The sequence below is a fragment of the Poromitra crassiceps genome (assembly GCF_964638095.1).
Source record: "Poromitra crassiceps genome assembly, chromosome: 8".
NCBI lineage: Eukaryota > Metazoa > Chordata > Actinopteri > Beryciformes > Melamphaidae > Poromitra > Poromitra crassiceps.
In genome coordinates, this window is record NC_139629.1 from 11,862,132 (window position 1) to 11,881,635 (window position 19,504).

A 19,504-nucleotide genomic window follows, 5' to 3' on the forward strand; every position below is an offset into this window, starting at 1 on the left:
TAAGGAGGTTATACCTACTTTTCGGGAGACTAAAGCAGTTTTTTGAAAACTTGTCGATGTTTAGATAGATTAAGGTAATTGTTTTGGGACTGAGCCATGGTTTCTTTTTATGAACGTTTTTTATTGTGTGTGACTTAAAGTGCTGACACTGCCTTGCCCGGGTCTCCTGTGTAAAAAAATGATCTCTTCTGGAGTCAATCTAGCTAAATAACAGAAATGAACAGCCAAATAAATTACCACGGGCATAAAGATATCCACTGGCCACTGGATGGAGACAGACATAACCACACTGCAACACATTGACCTGAACAGCACTGACAGACTGACAGAAGACCACCCAAGAGTTTGAGTGGAAACAGAATCATGCATGTTTAGGCCTCGTCTCTAGTGCAGCCGACACACTGTCTCTTCTCTGACTCAGCACAGCATCTTTGGATGCCTGCATCTAGGCTTTAGATCCGTGGCAAAGATCAGGGGCAAAACCAGTTGCATCGAAATAATCACTATCTTTATTATAGACGTGGTTTCCGTTTGTTCCATTTTTAGATTCTTTCCATGCTATTGTTCATCTTATTTTTTATTTGCTATTATTTTGTTGTCTGCACATTCTAAAGTACTACACAAATAATGTTATTATTACTATTAGCACTTCAGACATATCTATTTTGTCACAGTTTGTGTCAAGGTGTGGACCCAAATGCAGACAGAGAGGCCCAGACAGGAGCTAGTGCAAAACCAGGGTGTATTTGAGCTCTTCACAGACAACAAAGAGACACATGACAGCAACAATGATCCGACAAGACTGACAGGGGAGACAAGACTTGATCTAGGTGACACAAGGAGGTGATTACAAAGTAGACCCAGCTGGGGCAGACAGAGGGCATGGCACACAGAAATAAATGAACTAGACAAGGCACAAACACACAAAGAAATGTCAAATCTAGACACTGGATGAGGGCCAAAGTCATGGCCCAAAGTCTCGACCATGACAGTAATGTCAGGAAGTGTCTGTGAACTCTTGTGTTGTTGTGCTGCTGTGAATCAGTGGCACAGCTCAGTGAACTGTTGTGTTGATACTCTTGTGTGGCCTGTGCATTCACACGTAGAATGCCAGAGCTGTGGCCCAACACTTTTCTGCTCACACACACACACACACACACACACACACACACACACACACACACACACACACACACACACACACACACACACACTTCACATTCTTATTCTAGGAAAGGAGAATTACCCTCATTCTCACTTGGTTACCCTCAGTTAACATTTTCTTATTGAGTTTATGGTCTCGTCTCAATCACTAGTTGTAAGTCATCTTCTATTCATAGTATTCCGATGATGTCACAAGCCTTTTTCCTACCAATATGGCGCTACAATACACACAGCTCATTGGCTGTAAGTGTCACTTGATTGAAATCACCTGTTAATTGATCACAATCACCTGTTGTTTTCCTACCAAAATGACCGTGTGGTGATGTAACAAGAATACTATCAATAGACGGTTTTCACGGAATTGTCAGTCCTGCTCTGCTTCCCTTTTTTCCCTGTCCATAGCAAACACTGCAACAGGAAGTGAGCTGGGGTTCAATTTAGAATGTTTTTGTTGTCAAGTTAAAACCGTCTATACAGCTTGATGTTTATTTTTGTAGATTCAAGATTCATTCCCTCCCACACCTCTACAATTGTCTCTAACTCTAGATTTCCTCTTCTATAAATTCATTATTCTGTAGAGTGAATGATACACTAGGTATTTTCATTGCATGCATCCCAGGTTTTACAGTGTATCTGCTTTATCGTGTTAACACATTTCTGATCTGCTAAGAGTAGCTCTGTCTCTTTGACAGACTTGTTAATTTGGGCCAGTTATCTGTCATTAAATGTATTGGCGTGAATGCCATTCATAGAGGTCCCTCATAAGATCCACTGTGTAGTTTGAAAGGGAGAAAGTTATTATTGTCTGTATATGATTTGTGTGCTGTCTTCCCCACCGGTTTCTCCCTCATTAGTCTGCCTTTTCCTGCCACCTGTTGCCTATGTGCCCTCGTTTGTCTGCCCTGCTACCTGAGTTCTCAGAACCAATCAGTTCTCCCGATTTGCCCTCTGTGTTCCTGCCTTCCCAGCTCACAAACTCCCCCCCAATCCTGGCGTTCTCCTATGTCCCGTGCATGGTCGGGTGTTGCACACAAAGATCATATATACGGAAGATGAACACTCCAACTTACTTCATTGACAGCAAGATCCAAATTCTTCTTCTCGCCAATTCTCAATGGCTTCCTTGTTTTGCTCGGGAGTACAAAAAACCTTTAATAGGCGATTTTTTTACATTTGTTGTCTGCGTAGCCCACCACACAACAGCTTTTAGCTATGTTTAATTCAAGGAAAATGACGCTGGTGTGTGGGAGTGAATGGAGCGCTTTCCCCCGTGATGGGCGTGGCCTATTTCATGCAGTGTCTCTATATATTGTCTCAGTCTGTTTGTCACGTCATTGTCTATCCTGTCTCTGGTATATGTTGCTATGTCTCTAGTGTTACCAGTGTTTCGAGTCGTGTTTCAAGTTTATCGCCTAGCTGTGAGCTAGTGGTATTTTGTTATTTTGTGTTTCGTTTCTATCAAAGTCTGCTTGTGCTCCTGTAACCTGCTGCTTCCCCATGTCTGCATCTGGATCCACACATCACACCATCAACTCCTCCTGACTGATGTTTTTGTTTTAGACCCACCCCCAATTGTACTTGGCTGATTGCTCCACCCCTTCTGCCGATCTGGGGAGAGTTATAGACTAGCACATGCTTCCTCTGACACGTGCAGTCACCAACCGCTTCTTCACCTGACAGCGAGCCATTTCACCAGCAGGGCGTAGTGCGTTGGAGGACCCCCCCCCCCTCCCCGCGCCAGTTAGCCTGACAAATGGACAGGGCCGAATAGCCGTCTGACATATTTCTAAGTGTCTAGGCGGGTGTGATTTGGGCAGAGCAGACTCGTCCACCAGACTCCATATTGTTTGTGCCGTCTGCTTTCATTTCACTCCTTTCTTCTTTCCCTTTACAATCAGAGTTACACAGACTGAGCGTAGGCCTGGAGCTGTGCTAAGAGAGAACAAAACATCAAATAAACGCCACCGTCTGTTTCCATGTGATTATGTCTCTGACCTCTCCGTGCAGCGCTGTGGGGCATCAGGCCAGCGGAACCATTTGGGACACATAATGGTCTGTGACTCATGAGGTTTTCAGTAAAGCATCAGGGCAAAAGAGGAAAGCCTTTGTGAGGCTACGGCGATATCCAAGCATCCCATGCAGTGCAGTATGCCAGAACCACCCGCACAGCGCTTCGTCATCTTAAAGGCCATTCTTGTAAAGGTGGCTGTGAGTAACAGCGTCATTGGTGAATGAAACATGAAAAGGCATTGCTGACTGATGGCTACAATAGATGCAATAATAATGTGTCCTCAGTGCAAACTAAGAGTGCGTGTTGCTGTGAATGAAAATGTCACCCATTTGGTGGCAATTAAGCCCTAAACTTTAGGGTTCATTTGTATGCATAGAAAGAAACCATAAGCACATGAAGAAGAGAGGAGAAAATAGCAGACCATGCATGGAGACACTTTAGATGTATGCATATATGCACATCTGGATGTAGTGCTTTGGTAGATGATGTTCTGTAACATGTAAGCTATGCAAGATGTGGAACAATTAAATGTGTCTTGGTCATTTTATGTTCTCTCTTCTCTTGCCATGGATTCCTGTTGATGTGGTTGAAATCAACTTGCCAATCACTGTTTATGGGGAAGAAAATGTATTCAGAATACAGAATACATGCATCTTTTTAATGATTAGAAATCTGACTATGGTTTCTGTATTGGCTTCATATAAAACATTAATACATTGCTAATTAGGATACTTTGGTATAATTACTGTGAACAAACAAGGCCATGGTTGTGATGCTGGTAGCCTTGTCTCGCCAGTTCTCAGCTAAGAAGCAACACAACAAAATCTATTGAGAAAAACACCGAGCACTGTTTGATGCAGTGTAACTTTCTCCAAATGTGAAACCTCCTGAGTCCTTTCCTCACAAGTGAGACGTATTGGCACTGGCAGAGAGCAGTTGCAACATTTTGGCATGTGACTTTGTCTTGCTTCACACTTGAGTCGCAGACATCAGCTTTGTGTTGTGTCACCGTAGCCGAAGCGAGCATTTCCAGACTCAGATCAGCAGCGTTTTCTTCACAATGGTGTGCGGTGAATAATGGCGGTGCTTAAGAGTGGATCGAGGCTATCTATATGGCGATGCCCGCAGGGTGCAAATGCACTGCCGATTGTCTTGTCTTGTCTGACTGAATAATGCATCCTGTGGTGCACAATGAGCCGTGTGAAGGCGAAGGTTAGCACTGCGTCACGCCACAGAAAAACATGGCGTCTAAATACTTTGATCGATGTTCTTTCTGCGGCATATTCAGGAACGCGCAGGGGCATACTTCACTGTCGAAAAAGGAGCGCGGAAATTACAGGTGTATTGTTTGTGTGTGTTGGATGACTCTTCCTCTGTGTTCAACCAGTTCATGCCCCCCATCCCCACCGATTAGCCATCTCTGCAGTGCTCCAATCACTGTAATTGCTTTTAAAAGTCTGCACACGACAATTTGTCTCAGCCTGGTTAAGTTTGACTCATAGTTGTATGGGCATCATCATCTAAAGAGCATTGATGTCATAATATAACAGTGACATTCTAATTAATAGCAGAAGCTACATGCAGTGCCATGTACTGACACGGCACGGTGGCTCAGTAGTTAGCACTGTTGCCTCACAGCAAAAAGGTCCCGGGTTCGACCGCCGGTCCGTCCCAGGTCCTTTCTGTGTGGAGTATGCATGTTCTCCCCGTGTCCATGTGGGTTTCCTCCAGATGCTCCAGTTTCCTCCCACCAGCAAAATACATGGCATGGTTTTCAAACTACCTCACCGATAGGGTGCAATGTGTCAGCTCTGAACAACTCCTCCCTGTCTCCAAGGGTGTGCCTCAGGGCTCAATATTAGGTCCAACTTTGTTCTCGGTATATATAAATGATTTAGCTATTTCTGTTGGTGACTCTCTCATTCACCTTTATGCCGACGACACCATTCTGTACGCCTCTGGCCCTACCCCAGATGCTGTAGTCGCAATTCTCCAGTCTAGTTTCAATAGCTTACAACAGGTTTTCTCCTCCCTACGCCTCATGTTAAACACCTCTAAAACCAAGGTCATGTGGTTCAGTAAAAAGGGTGCTGTGCTCATGTCACCACCTCTGTTCTGTACCCTCAATGGAGCGACCCTAGAGCAGGTCTCTGAATATAAATATCTAGGCATATGGCTGGACAACACTCTGTCATTCTCTCAGCATATCAAAGAGTTGCAAGCCAAGGTCAAATCAAAAATTGGATTTCTCTATAGAATGCGCTCCTCTTTCACTCTCTCTGCTAGACTCACCCTGGTTAAAATGACAATTCTTCCCATGTTAGACTATGGTGACACCATCTACCGATCTGCCTGCAAAACTACTCTGCAAAAGCTAGACGTTATCTATCACTCTGCCATCCGTTTCGCTACAAATGCCCCTTTCAGAACTCACCACTGCACTTTATCTGTAAACCATATCCTGATTTTCCAACTACTTCGACGGGCGCTCACAGTGCGTCCGTAGTGGCCATCTGACTTCCCAACCCTGCTCTGCTACCAAAGGAGTTCCCCAAGGCTCCTCATTAGGACCAACACTATTCTCCATCTACATAAATAACCTACCTGAAACCATTTCTAACGCATCCATACATCTCTACGCCGATGATACCGTAATATATGCCTCTGCACCCGACCCACTGACCGCCGTATCCATTCTTCAAGAAAACTTCTCCTCCATCCAAAAAACACTATTTGATTCCAAACTACTACTCAATGCCTCCAAAACCAAATTCATGATTTCTTCACATAAGAAACCTTCTCCAGCTAATCCAACCCAGTTTTCATTAACCACTCTCAACAACATCCTCATAGAATGCGTCCACTCATACAAATACCTTGGCATCTGGCTAGACGACTCCCTCAGCTTCAACACTCACATCAGTAAACTCCAATCCCACATCAAATCCAAGCTTGGTTTCCATTACAGAAACAAACTCTGCTTTACTCACTCCTCCAGAATCTCCATTTTCAAATCATGCATTCTTCTCGCCTTTGATTATGGTGATGTCATTTACCCACATGCTTCAAAAACCACGCTTGCCAAACTGGATACCCTCTACCACTCAGCCATCAGATTTGCCACCGGAGCTGCCTACCGTACTCACCACTGCTCTCTTTACAGTCAAATAAGCCTCACCTCTCTCCAAGCCAGACGCGAGTCACATTGGTACACCCTGATCTACAAAGCACTCACTGGACAGTGGACACACCCCAGCCTATCTATCCAATCTTCTGCACATCTCCACATCTACTTACAACCTCAGATCGAACGCCGTCATCACTCTCGCGGTCCCCAAAACCAAGAATTCCTTTGGCAGCAAAGCCTTCCACTATGCTGCTGCATCTGCTTGGAATGGGCTCAACAAATCACTTCAGCTGGACCAGTTTGTTGACCTGGCTGCCTTTGGCAGTATATTGAAGTCATTTTTAACACATGTTTGCAATTGCCAATTGTCCTGACTCCCCTGCCCCATCTCCTAAACCTGCAGTTCCTGTAGGTTTTGTCTGCCCTGTCTATTAAGTCTAAAACTTGCTGTGTGACTTTTTTGTGCTAAATGCTTCTTAACACTGTTGCATTGACTCTACTTTTGCGTATGCCTCTATGCCCTCTTGGCCAGGTCATTATTGTAAAAGAGAATGTGTTCTCAATAATCTACCTGGTAAAATAAAGGAAATGATGATGATGGTAAACTGGCCATCCCTACACAACACACCCGTCGCAAAATACACTGGTTCATGCTAATTTACAAAACTCTCCTTGGTCTGTCACCCCCCTACCTGTGTAGTTTGTTGCACACTGCACCTGCCGCGTACAACACCCGTTCTGCTAACCTCATCCTGCTGAAAATCCCCAAAACTCATTCTGTAATCGGTCAGTCATCATTCCATTCTGCTGTGCCCAGTGGTGTAGTCCCGGTGTAACGCGTGGGAACGGCGTTCCCATACTTCTCCAAGGGGTGTTTTGTGTGTGTCAGTGTGTGTGTGCATGTCGAGCCAATAAAACGAGTGAAACTTGACAACGTTGTCATTCATCCTATATTTAAGGTGGGCTAAATTATTCACACAGCATCAACTCGCGGCTTGAAGAAAGAAGGAAACATTCCACCTTAACTATATTTAAGGTGGGCTGAATGATTCACACAGCATCAACTCGTGGCTTGAAGGAAAAGGAAACATTCCACCTTAACTACAGCGCGGGGGAAACCTCAGTTTAATAAAAGCTATACTGAAACATACTGGCTTTTTCAGCATCAAAATGGAGGGGGGGGGGGGGGGGGGGGGTGCAGGTGCTCCCCATATAGGTGCGTTCCCCCACTTCTCTAGATAGCACTACACCTCTGGCTGTGCCCACAGACTGGAATGGCTTACAAAAAACACTAAAACTGGACACTTTCATCTCCAAGTCAGCTTTCAAAGAATCTATCATGGACATATTCACTGACACCTGCAACTGCTTCCTGAACTAGCTCTTATCCCCTGCCTGTCTGCTCCGACTGTTTTTGTTTTATTTGCTCTGTCTGTCTGCTACTGCTATGTTTTTAACTGTGTTTTAACTTGTGTTTTAATTAGTGCCCCTGACCAAGGCACTGACAATTGGAGTTGGTCCCCGGGCGCTGCCCTGTGGCTGCCCACTGCTCCTAGTTCTAGGAAGGTTCCTAGTAGAGGATGGGTCAAATGTAGAGCATGAATTTCCCCATGGGGAATAAAGAATAGGTTCATAGTGTGGTGACTGAAAGAATCCACAAAAGGGCCATGAACATGTTGCATTCAGTTGTGGAAGAGAGAGCGAGGGCGATGGCGGATCAAGAGTTTTTCCAGCCACGGAAAGCGAGTCCCTGCACTTACTCAGTCATAATGCAAAATGTCTTCTGGTTGCATTGCATTCCTGTCTACTGAGGCTGCTGGAGAAACTGGTCTCTTTGCCTCGTCTACAATGATTTTCTCCTTGTATGATTGCTGAACGTTGATACAAAAATGCTGAGTCTAGAAAGAAGCCCTTGCTCTTTGATTATGAGGGAATGACACCAAAAATCTGACATAGACTGAGGTTTTAGATAGCGGTAGCTCCAACATACAACATACCTTGGCAAATAAAATAATTCTGATTCTGATTGTATGTACACGTTTATTGCATGAGATGAGCTATAGTGTATAGCTATGATTCATGATGTGTGGTGGACCCCGAAGAAGATGAGCTAATGCTTATGCAGGTGCTAATGGTGATCCAAATAACGAATGTGTTGTGTGTGTTGTGTCGATTGCAGAAATGCAAATGTCATCTAGGTTAACAGTATATTGATAGTATTCCGTTCACATCACCACACGGCCATCTTGGTAGGAAAACAACAGGTGATTGTAATCAATTAACAGGGGATTACAATCAAATGACACAAACAGCCAATGAGCTCTGTGTATTTTAGTGCCATATTGGTAGGAAAATGCTTGTGATATTATGGGAATACTATCTATTACAGTGTTCGAGGGTGGATTTTGCTACATGCACAAAGGTGTTTTGTTTACTAAACCTACAGGAAGAGGAAATACACTGAATTCCCATTATATCTTTTGAGATGCTTTTGTCTCCATGTATTTGCCATGGTTGTGGTTGGCATCAGGCACACCTGGCCAACAAACATTTCCCTGTGTGCTCCTTCCCTCCACACCTGTTCCTCATCAGCCCTGCCCTGTTCCCAGTTTTTCTTCCTGCCAATCTGTTTCTCCACAGGTTCCTGCCTCACCAGCTGTCCCTCATGCGGTTTATTATTAGTTGCCCTTGGATTTACGCCTGTGTCTCCCTCCTCACTTTGTTGAGTCATTGTTACTGTCTCCCCGGGGCCTTGTGGGTGATTGTCTAGTCCTTGGAGACCTGTTTGTATTCCAATTGTTGTGAGAACTTCAGTAAAAGCTTTTTGTTCTCCTGAATCCTGCCTGCTGTCTTTGTGTCCTGCATCTCTGGGTCCTCACCAGACAAGGTTGTAACAGTATTTTGGACTCACCGGTTAGCTGGGAACACTGCCATAACATTTATTTTCCCCATGCACCCATCAACAGTCCAATGGGAGAATGAGAATGTATTTTTATCGACACTTCACATTTCATTCTATATAATTGAGCTAAAAAAAAAGCTGAATCCTTAGCTAGGCTATTTTTTATTTTTAACACACACACACACACACACACACACACACACACACACACACACACACAGTGTTTCATGTTACTTGTGTGGTACACTTCCCTCCCTGTGTGATATTTATTGCTGTTTTTATATGCTTAGTAGTTACGATTATTTCCCCCTCATGATAAATTATATCTGATCAAATAACATAATAAAAGTATATAGCCTATAATGCAGAGATTACCGACCGACATTAACCTGACGCTGCCAGATCGTTCCGAAAAGGGCAGGCAGGCACTTTAAAAAAATACCTGGCAGGTGATTGGATGAACCATCTGTCTATCACAGTTTCTCACTAAATCCCACCCGTATGCTGCCTCTGGATGCTGATTGGTCGGCCCCGCTGCTTGGATGGAGTTAAACCAATAGCTTGGAGCGCGGCAAGATGGATTTCTCATGTGATGGTGATCTCATGAATCCTGCTGCCTCGCAAGGTTAGACCGTTATGTTGATATCGGTCTTAAACCCGTTCAAAATGAATGTGCTGGCACTGTGCCATTTCATCCACACACCAACAGAGTGGTTTTCTAAATATTTAAGCTGCCTTCAAAATGTCCAAGTGATGAAGCTTAATGAGGAGAGATACTGTAATCCTTGAAAATAAAAGTAGCCATTTGCTAACAATAACATAACAATGGCATGTAATGATATAACAACCTCCTGTTTGCTGATGATTGAAAATATAACCCCTTTGTATCAACTGACAGCGACATAAGTTTGGTGTCTCCTAAATCTATTCACAGAAATATCAAGGCGCAACTCCAGAAAATATTTTTTTCAAACGTATTCACCTTATGTTCCAACACAGCGGTCAGCCAGTTACTTCCTATTGTGTTTACACTTCCTGTGACAGTACAGTACTAGTGATAACACAAGTCATAACACAACTGGGTCAAGTGGGCGGGGCTACATAAGGTGAATAGCCTAAAAGATATCAACCAGAGATCAAACTCACCAGACACAAGACACGTTTCCTCACAGGCCTCCAAGGTCTCGAAATTATTTGCGTTGCCCCCGCAGCCTCCATATTCAAACTGCGCACAGCGTCCCGTGTCGATGTCGAAGAAGAATCGCTCCTTGATGGCCTTGCAGTGCCCCGGGTCATCCTTCATGGCACACAGCTCGTTGAAGATGTAGCGTTCGGCTCCATGTGCTGAGGTGGGATGGAGAGACAAAGTTATCAGACTGCCTGTTTGGCACTTTGTGGAATTTATTTATTTATTTATGTATTTATTTGTTTTGTGTGTGTGTGTGTGTGTGTGTGTGTGTGTGTGTGTGTGTGTGTGTGCGTGTGCGTGTGCGTGTGTGTGTGCAGAATTTAGGTCACTGCAGCAGCAAGCTCTAACCTCGGGCTTGGAGATAAGGCAAAGTTGCATGCCAGCATAATGGCTTGACAGCTCACTGTTTGTAGATGTGGGGTTTGCGGGGAGGTGGGTGAGTGTGTGAGGGATTTGCTATAGCAGAGCATGGTGACTGGCCTTTTAGAGATACTTTTCTATAAGGCTTGACTGAATAATTTATTAAAATGCAAATGGCACCGTCATGATGTATATTCCCTTTCCCAGTCCATATACAGTTGCATTATTCAAACCATTGCAGAATCAGGACACCTCACATGTATGTATTAAACAACATAATAAGATAACATAGAAATAAAACTTTGGGTGATGAATAGGTGGGGTTTTTTCTGTTCTACCTCGGTGCACTGAGCATGAGCTACCATCAGGGGGAGCCCATAAATCCCCCCCGCTACACGAAAGCAGATCTGAAGAGGTGGATGCTGGGGTGGCAGTTGGAGAGCAAATGCAGCAAAATATTCCTAACATGCAGCACAGCACACAGCAGTAGATTGCACAGCAGTAGAGCACAGACTGCAGAGTGAGCAACTGGGTGAGTATTAGCGTGGTTTAAATAGTCCGCCATATTGTGAAGAGTATGCTTGATTAGCATATATTGAATATTCATTCATTCATTGTATTTATTTATATAGGGACAGATACACAAGATAAAGATTTGTCAACGTCTGATGACATGTATCCCAGCATTTGTAGCCTAGGCTAATTTACAATGTCTGTCCCCTAGATGTTATTAAAAGCACCTGTTAAAAGCAAAGTACAGTAAAAGGCAGTAGAATATACAGTAAACTCTGCTGTTCTGCTATTCTGCTGGATGGACTTGCATTATTCAGGTAAAGACAATTTACAGTGAAAATGTGGGAATAGCTTGCATACTGTACACACAGCAGCATTTCACTGAGTACCATTCACATTGCCGTCATCATTATCAGCAGGCTTTGTTGGAGTGAGATGAAACTTTTCAGCTCTACTAAGCGCCGGTCACAATATTCAAATCACTGTTTCAGTGTGCCACCTGTCCCCTGCTGCTGTCTGTAGGCCGGGCTATAGGTTTCTGTAGCAGTATCGTTTCATCAACACTCCCTGAGAAGAACAAGGTATCTCTCCAAGGGGATTTGCAGATGGTCCAGGCTTGAGCGACAGTGTTTGGATTGGAAGTATCTGCACTTTACACATCCCTGCAATTCAATAACCTCGATGGAAAGAACGATTCTTTCCGAGAACAGTTTCAACGTCGAGTGACAGGGAAGAGGGGGGAGGAAAGTAAAGCGGGTAGGTATGAAAATGCGACAAGCTAACGATCTGGACTCGTAATACACACTGTCACAAGAACATATTAGTGTGACTGCTGTAGAGCAAGGGATGTGAGCGCAGTCAGTCTGACTTATTATGATTGCATTTGGCAAACATGAGGTTTCCAGCTTATCATCATCTAATTCCATTATTATCTACTGTGATCGGAAAGCTTGGAAAACAAACATTAGCGTCTCTTTGCTGTGAGCTACAAAGTTCCGTCAAAGCAGAGCCCTTTTAATGGCATGTCCGCCTGCCTTTGCAGCAGTCAACAAACAGTCATTGTAGGAAAGCGGCTAAGTGGGTAATGAGAGCGCCGGCTCGGCACCGCGACCTGCCCTCCTCCTTCACCCGTACAATTCCAATTTATAACCAGGGATGAGGAACACCAATCACATAGCCCCTATCTCTCTCCAGCCTCCTGGCTTATAGAAGGAGAGGGGGAAGGGGTGCGGCTGAAATGTTTTCTTCCTGTCTGGGCAGATAAGCGGCGGGAGATTTGGTCGTCCAGCAGGGGGCAAATTACACAGACAGCCAATCTGGGTCCCTGTCTCAGCGGGTCCAAGCCCCATTTGGGCTATGTAAACACACCTCCCCGCTGAACTCTGCTGAGCAAACTTTGCGCGCAAATAATGACAAGTCTAGAGTGTTTGCTGAACTTCGCCGAGCAAACTTTTCAGGGAAATAATGACAAGTCCAGACTGTTTGCTCTGTTGTTTGACGTGGGAGGCCTCAAGCCACCCTGCGGCCGCAGTGGTACCGTTACTCGTGAGAAAGAAATGTTTGAAAAGGGGCGAAGTACCGACTGGTCCTCGTGATAAGCGTTTTCTTGTGAAGGAAGGAGGTTCAAGAAGGCAGGATTTTGGAGAGGAGAGAAAACAGGATGTTCCTATTGATTTGTACTCTCCTCTTCTAAGACAGACAGAATGCCAATATCTAGCCTGGGCTAGTGTACAGTCTATATGGTCCATCCTAAAACAAACAGGCAAGTAGGTCATGAAGACAATGGTATGTGTTAGCAACTAAATAGAGAGTTCAAATATCACTGTGGGGCTTTCAAACGCTGAGCCAAATCACAACATTTTCTCTGCAAGGAAACCAGATATGGTCCTCAAACAAAACACACACACACACACACACACACACACACACACACTTGCCCTTGAACAAAAATAATAAGAATAAAAATAAGAATAATAAACTCGAGCAGTAGAGGGCAGATGTTGATGATATACAGTAGGACCAAAATGCTTTGTCTGCTCATTCCAAGCCTTCCACAAATTCATCCCAAGTTTTCAGAGCCGTCATCAGCAATCCTCTGCATTGCTGAGCAGAAGGTAAATGCACATAGTCCTACTCCCACAATGCATCAGCAAATCTCTTGGAAGCCAACCAACAAATCAGCAAGCTCCCTGAGACATATATCATGTTGAATGGCGAGATAGATTTTGGGTGCATCAAATTTCTATTGGCAGCTATAGTATAGCTAGTCTCCCAAGTCCTGCAGGCAGGCTTGGCGTGGCCAAGGCTTGTGCACAGACACATGCATAAAACTCAATTTGGATAAAGATCTGAGTTGCTCAACATGTGCACCGTGCCAAGCACTTCTGCAATTCACAACACGGGCAGGTTGGGTGTGTCTGAGGCCCAGTCTCAGCTTGTTTAATATGTCAAAACAGAACCCTGTCGTTTTCTATTTTAGGCTTTTGTAAGGGAGACTTGGGCATCAAAGTGTGCAGCACCCATCAAACAAAACAAACCATGATCATCAATGACTGATTGATTGATTGACTGACTGACTGATTGGCAAAGTAGACAATACACCATTAAGCATACAGCATTATCAGGATTACAGTAATGTATCATATAACGACAACCTTCTCAACAGCTATACAGCTGGAGAAAGAGACAGATGCAGACAGAAGCAGAAAGAGAGCGCAGTGTCACAGTCTCGACAGATTGACAGCTTGTCAGTTTCTGATGTTTTATCATCTGCAACCCTGGCTAAGGTGTTTAACTCCGTGAGAGAAACGAGTTCCTGGAGTTTCAAGGCTTTCTTGACCATATCTGAGCTTCAGCATTTTTTTTTACGTAATCGAGGAGGAAACTGTCCTTTCTTGATAAGAAATAGTGAAAAATAGAGTATGGCTAAATGTCCCGGCCAGTGTTTCTAGACTCTTAACACATTGAGTGCCAGCCATGTTTTCATTCCTGTAGGTAAGTTGTGCCAGGGGTGTTTTTGACGATTCTGGCTCATTTTAGAACAGCCGAGGATTCTTTTCTGTTAAGAATTCATGAACACCAATCATCTAAAAATAACTAATAGAATGTGTGCTTTCTCTGTCTAAAAGAGTTAGTTTGCAGAGTTAGTAGTTATGTAGATATTAGCCGTTGAGTACAGCATGGTTTCAGCGTCTGGAAATTTATTCAGAGATAAATGGCTTTTTGTGAAACAGTCACTTTAACCATTCATTTTTGGCATCAGTAAGACCGTCAGACATTCTAAACAATAGTTTTGAACAGTAATTTCCTCCATAACAACAGGAAACACCCCTCTCATTCAAACTCCTCCCTCCGTGTGTCTTCTCCTCCTTCCTCCTGGCTCTAACAGCGGGCGTGTCAGAAGCGCGTTGCTGCTGCCTGCCTGCCTGTCTGCCTGTCGGGCAAGACGAGTCTGAAATGGATTACTGTAAAATCGCGTCGCCATTTCCTTGAATGGCTTGCTCCCGCGGTGTGTGTGTGTGTGTGTGTGTGTGTGTGTGTGTGTGTGTGTGTTCGCGCGTTGCTCCGCGGCTCTGGGGGGAAGGGATCTCTGTCCGTTCTGTGTGTGTGTCTCCGGGCTTCTGACTGTAAAATCGCCAAGCCATTTCCGCGGGAGGCGGCTGCTTTTGGTCCCGTGGCTTTTGGGTCCCGTGGCTGTGGCTTCTCTCTGTCTCTGTCGCCACTTAGTGGTCGGTAAAATAGATTACACACATGCTCTTGCTCCAAATAGTTATCTCGAAGATGTAAAAGGGGTTGATTGATGTCCCACCGTCAAAAAAAATAAATGTTTATGTAAGACGAGTTAGCTCGTCCTTGGCACTTAAGCGCTAGATTATGTAAGACGAGTTAGGTCGTCTATGGCACTTAATGAGTTAACAACAACATTAACATCAGGCTTCGTTGTCCAGGAATTTCTAGGCAAACACTGGAACCATGACGTATTGTATGTGGCTGTCTATTAGCATAACAATACAAGACGCCTACAAACAGGTAACGTTACATTGTATCAAACTAAAGAACACGCTCGCAAACGGTCATGTCCGTCCTCTGTATGAAGGATAAGCTTCGCCTTCCTCTGCTGGACAGCCGGAAGTACCAATCGTACACAAGCAGGACCGCAACAGTAAACAAACAGTTTGCTGTGACCGTGAGGTTTGTCATTGTGGGTGAGGACTGACTTTAAGTCCAGAAAAGATAAGAAAATGTGTTTGGAGTCCTTTACTAAAGAAGAAGAAAAGAATGAGGGAAGAAATGCTGTTAGAAGAGAACGTTGGTAGGAAGTGGTGACGATCGTAATCAGTTCTGAGGTGCCGCAGGTGCCATCAAGGGGCAGAAAATCATTCTTCTGATCAAATTAACTTTCTCATTGAAATCTAAAGCCGCCTCCCTCCAGCTCAGTGGCCTTGTGGTCTGAGTGTCCGCCCTGAGACTGGGAGGTCGTGAGTTCGATCCCCGGCCGAGTCATACCAAAGACTGTAAAAATGGGACCCATTTGCCTCCCTGCTTGGCACTCAGCATCAAAGGGTTGGAATTGGGGGGTTAAATCACCATGTGATTCCCGAGCGCGGCGCACGCTGCCGCTCACCGCTCCCCCAGGGGATGGGTCAAATGCGGAGAACAAATTTCACACATTGTGTGACAATCAGTGGGACTTTACCTTTACTTACTTTACCTCCAGTACAAAGTCATGGTGTGTCATTATGCCATGACACACTGCACCATATAATTAAAGCAACTATACAAATATTGGAGCTGAAATAACAGTGGTTAAGTAGCCTCAGTGGGGTTTTTATATTTTGCATCTTCCCTAACAAAGGGAGCTGCGCACTTAAAGCAAAATGCACAGGCCACCACCGTGCATAAATAGCTTCAATCAGTGTCTGATTGTGAGTTAAGTGGTTTAAATTGTCCCCCATCATGAAATTGGTTTGAACGTATCAATTGTGGAGAAAAGCATATTTACTGGTATTGTGCCTTGTTTCATCCTCAGAATCAAAACGACATCAAAATGTAAGGCACAAAGATGAAACAACACTTTGCAGCATGGTGGATGAAATTGAATGAATAGAAAAATGAATGCCAATGATTTTAAGGGATTGATAGAATCAGAAGTAGCATAATGTGTTGATTTCACTGAGATAGCAAACAGCACTGAAGTGACTGTATTAAGTGAACCTCATTCAATAGCCTGAGGGCCAGGGACGGCTGGTATCAATGGGCTAGGGGGGCTAAGCCCTCCCTATCATTTCCAATAAAATGAGAAAACTATTATTAATATTTATTCTTTACATAAATTATATCAAACAAACTTAGAATTGGTTGTTTATGTTGGTGGAAGCTATAGATCAGCAACCCATCTATAGACACAAAAAAATCATCACAGTGGGCTAGTTTGATGCAGCCCAAAGACACTACCTTCAGCCTTCAATCACCTTCATAAAAAATGATTGACAAGTGTCTGGCACGCCCCCCTTGAGCTGCTGCCGTCTACGGCCCATTCGGGCTAAATTCGAACAGCCCAAATAGGCCGACCTGCTACTGACTTGACAACCAATGACAGCTCGAATATGACATGCACACACTACAAGTGAGAATCAGGAAATGGCGCTGAGGTGGACTACTTTCTCATTCATTTTCCTTGATCTCTGACGGGGGGAAATTATAAGTGAAGAGTCCAAGGAAAGGGCCAAAGACAAAATCGTAAGTTTTGTGTTACGTGGGCACTGGGCACAACAGCTGTAGCTCGTTAAACATCAAGGGGAAAAGACGTGAACAGCTCTCTCTCTCTCTCTCTCCTCTCTCTCTCTCCTCTTGTGGTCTGATAAAGACAGAATCTGTGTGGGAATGTGTTGGTTTTGCATATCTACCTAAAAGAAGGTATTGCTCAGTCTGCTATTATTGGTAGCCGCTTGATATGGAGAAGGCGCTGCTTTTTGTATTCTTGAAGTGGATACTAACCAATATCTTGTATTACAGTATAACTGTATTTGTCAATTTGCCACTGCCATCACCCTGTGTGGTGTTCCTTTTTTTGTACACATTATTGTGGCAGTTTCCCATGTTTCCCAGCATCTGACTGCATTATTAGTGTTTATATCCTTTTGTACTCTGTATTTATGTGGACATAAATTAATCATTTAAGTGTGTGTGTGTGTGTGTGTGTGTGTGTGTGTGTGTGTGTGTGTGTGTGTGTGTGTGTGTGTGTGTTGTGTGAGAGAGAGTGATAGCCTACAGAAAGTTTTGCATCAGGCAATTCTTATAGCCTACTACTTAGTGTTGTTTGTTGCTGTAATTTGGTATCTCGGAGGCTGCTGTTGCTGCAGCATGAGCTATTGGTGGTTATAATTTTTTAGCCCCTCCACCCAATATCACCACCAGCCGTCACTGCTGAGGGCTATACACAGAATAAAAGTAACCGTAAAGGGCAGGGCCGTAACCAGGGTTCCGAAATAGGGGAGGTCCAGCAAGGGGAGGCGGAAATTATTTTTTTTAGCCATATTTAGAGTAATATATCATTTTAAATCAACATTAGGATTATACTGTTGTGATGTCATTATTCAGTATATTCTCTTTCATGTCACCACCTGCTCAGCTCTCCTGTCAACATAATTGTAACTAACAAACACAAACTGTTTTAGCCAAATTCATATCAAAATGACACCTACAAACACAGGTACACAACCCAAGCCGTACACAACACACAAAGTCATCATCGATAATAAAAAAAAACATACAGAGGGACATTTATTTATTCCTGATAGGAACGATTGAAAAATAAAATAAAATATATTATGTTGTTTTTAACTTTACACCACCTCTTTTTGTTACTTATTGGGTCATGAAACTGAAACCATGCATATAGCCACCTGCATACCTGACTTCGGGAGCTTGGCAATTGGCATCATGCATGATTAGCCAGTAGCATCCCAACGTGTCACACAGGTAACATTACTTAAGAGACAGACTAGACACTTACTTTCTTGGTTGTTGCTAAAAAATCTGTCAGTGTCACTCACTGTCTGTCGTTCACTCGCTCACTGTCTCGCAGCTCGCTCACCTTCAATTATCTCACCAGGCAGACAGACAGTCATCACTCACCACCATGCTGCTGCTCTCTCGGAATCAAGTTACCGCGGACGCGGCGTCAGATGACTTCCTGTCTGACCTGCCTTTCGTTTCAAAATAAAAGCGATCCTGTGTTTTTCATGCTTTTCCATGCAGATTGTTTTATAAAAAAAAAAAAAAAAAAAAAAAAAAAACTCTGAAATATTAGGGGAGGTCCGGACCTCCCCGTCCTCATAGCTAGTTACGGCCATGGTAAAGGGTAACACTTTAAGTTTGATAATTAGGCCTGCTATGCCAGGTTATGTTGTCTTGGTTAATGTCAAGTTGTCATAACAAAGACATTGACAGGTTATGTTGTCATGGTTAATGTCAAGTTGTCATAACAAAGACATTGACAGGTTACAGTATGTAGTCTTGGTTAATGTCAAGTTGTCATAACGAAGACATGCCAACTCATCTTAACTTTGCATAAACAATGACATTACATTACATTACATTACATTACGTCATTTGGCAGACGCTTTTATCCAAAGCGACTTACAATAACACATTTTTGTCAGCAATAGAGCAATCAACTATGCAACTATGACAACTACAACTTCTGAAGGAACAGTGGTACAAGTTTAGTTCAGGTTATTTTTTTTATTTTTTTTCCCCCTCAAAGAGAGAAAGAAGTTAGTTAGACATAATTTACTGAATGACAACAGTCATAAACATTCATAAAGCCTCCTTCATGTTCATGACAGGTGTCATGTCATGGTTATGACAGTGTCATGCAGCAAGGGAATAGCTCGCACAGCTCCAGGTCTTAAGCAGCTCAATCGGTGCAGGTTGCAGGGAGATCACAGTAACAGAGGTAGGCAACAGCACTCGAATTAGAGTAAATCTTGAGTTTTTTTTATTAAGGGCTAATAGCTTTAGCTCTTAATAAAAAAACTCAAGATTTACTCTAATTCGAGTGCTGTTGCCTACCTCTGTTACTATGACAGTGTCATGCCAGTCTTATGCACACCCCTTCAAATAAAGTGTCATAATCTAATATGGACTTTGTTAGTCTATGTGTGCCATATGTGCGTAAAATCCTGCAGTCAAGTTAGTCACCTCTGTCAACACGTGGAATCATTCATTTTAATG

The 19,504-nt window shown here is 43.6% G+C and overlaps 1 protein-coding gene across 1 annotated transcript in view; it reads right to left on the reverse strand.

Moving 5' to 3' along the window:
* tfpia (tissue factor pathway inhibitor a) overlaps positions 1–19,504 on the reverse strand; it is a 56,043-nt gene that overhangs the window by 14,629 nt on the left and 21,910 nt on the right. Inside the window, exon 2 of the mRNA XM_083641923.1 lies at positions 10,351–10,548. Within this exon, the coding sequence (XP_083498049.1) occupies positions 10,351–10,548 (198 nt within the window). The remainder of the gene's footprint in view (positions 1–10,350; positions 10,549–19,504) is intronic.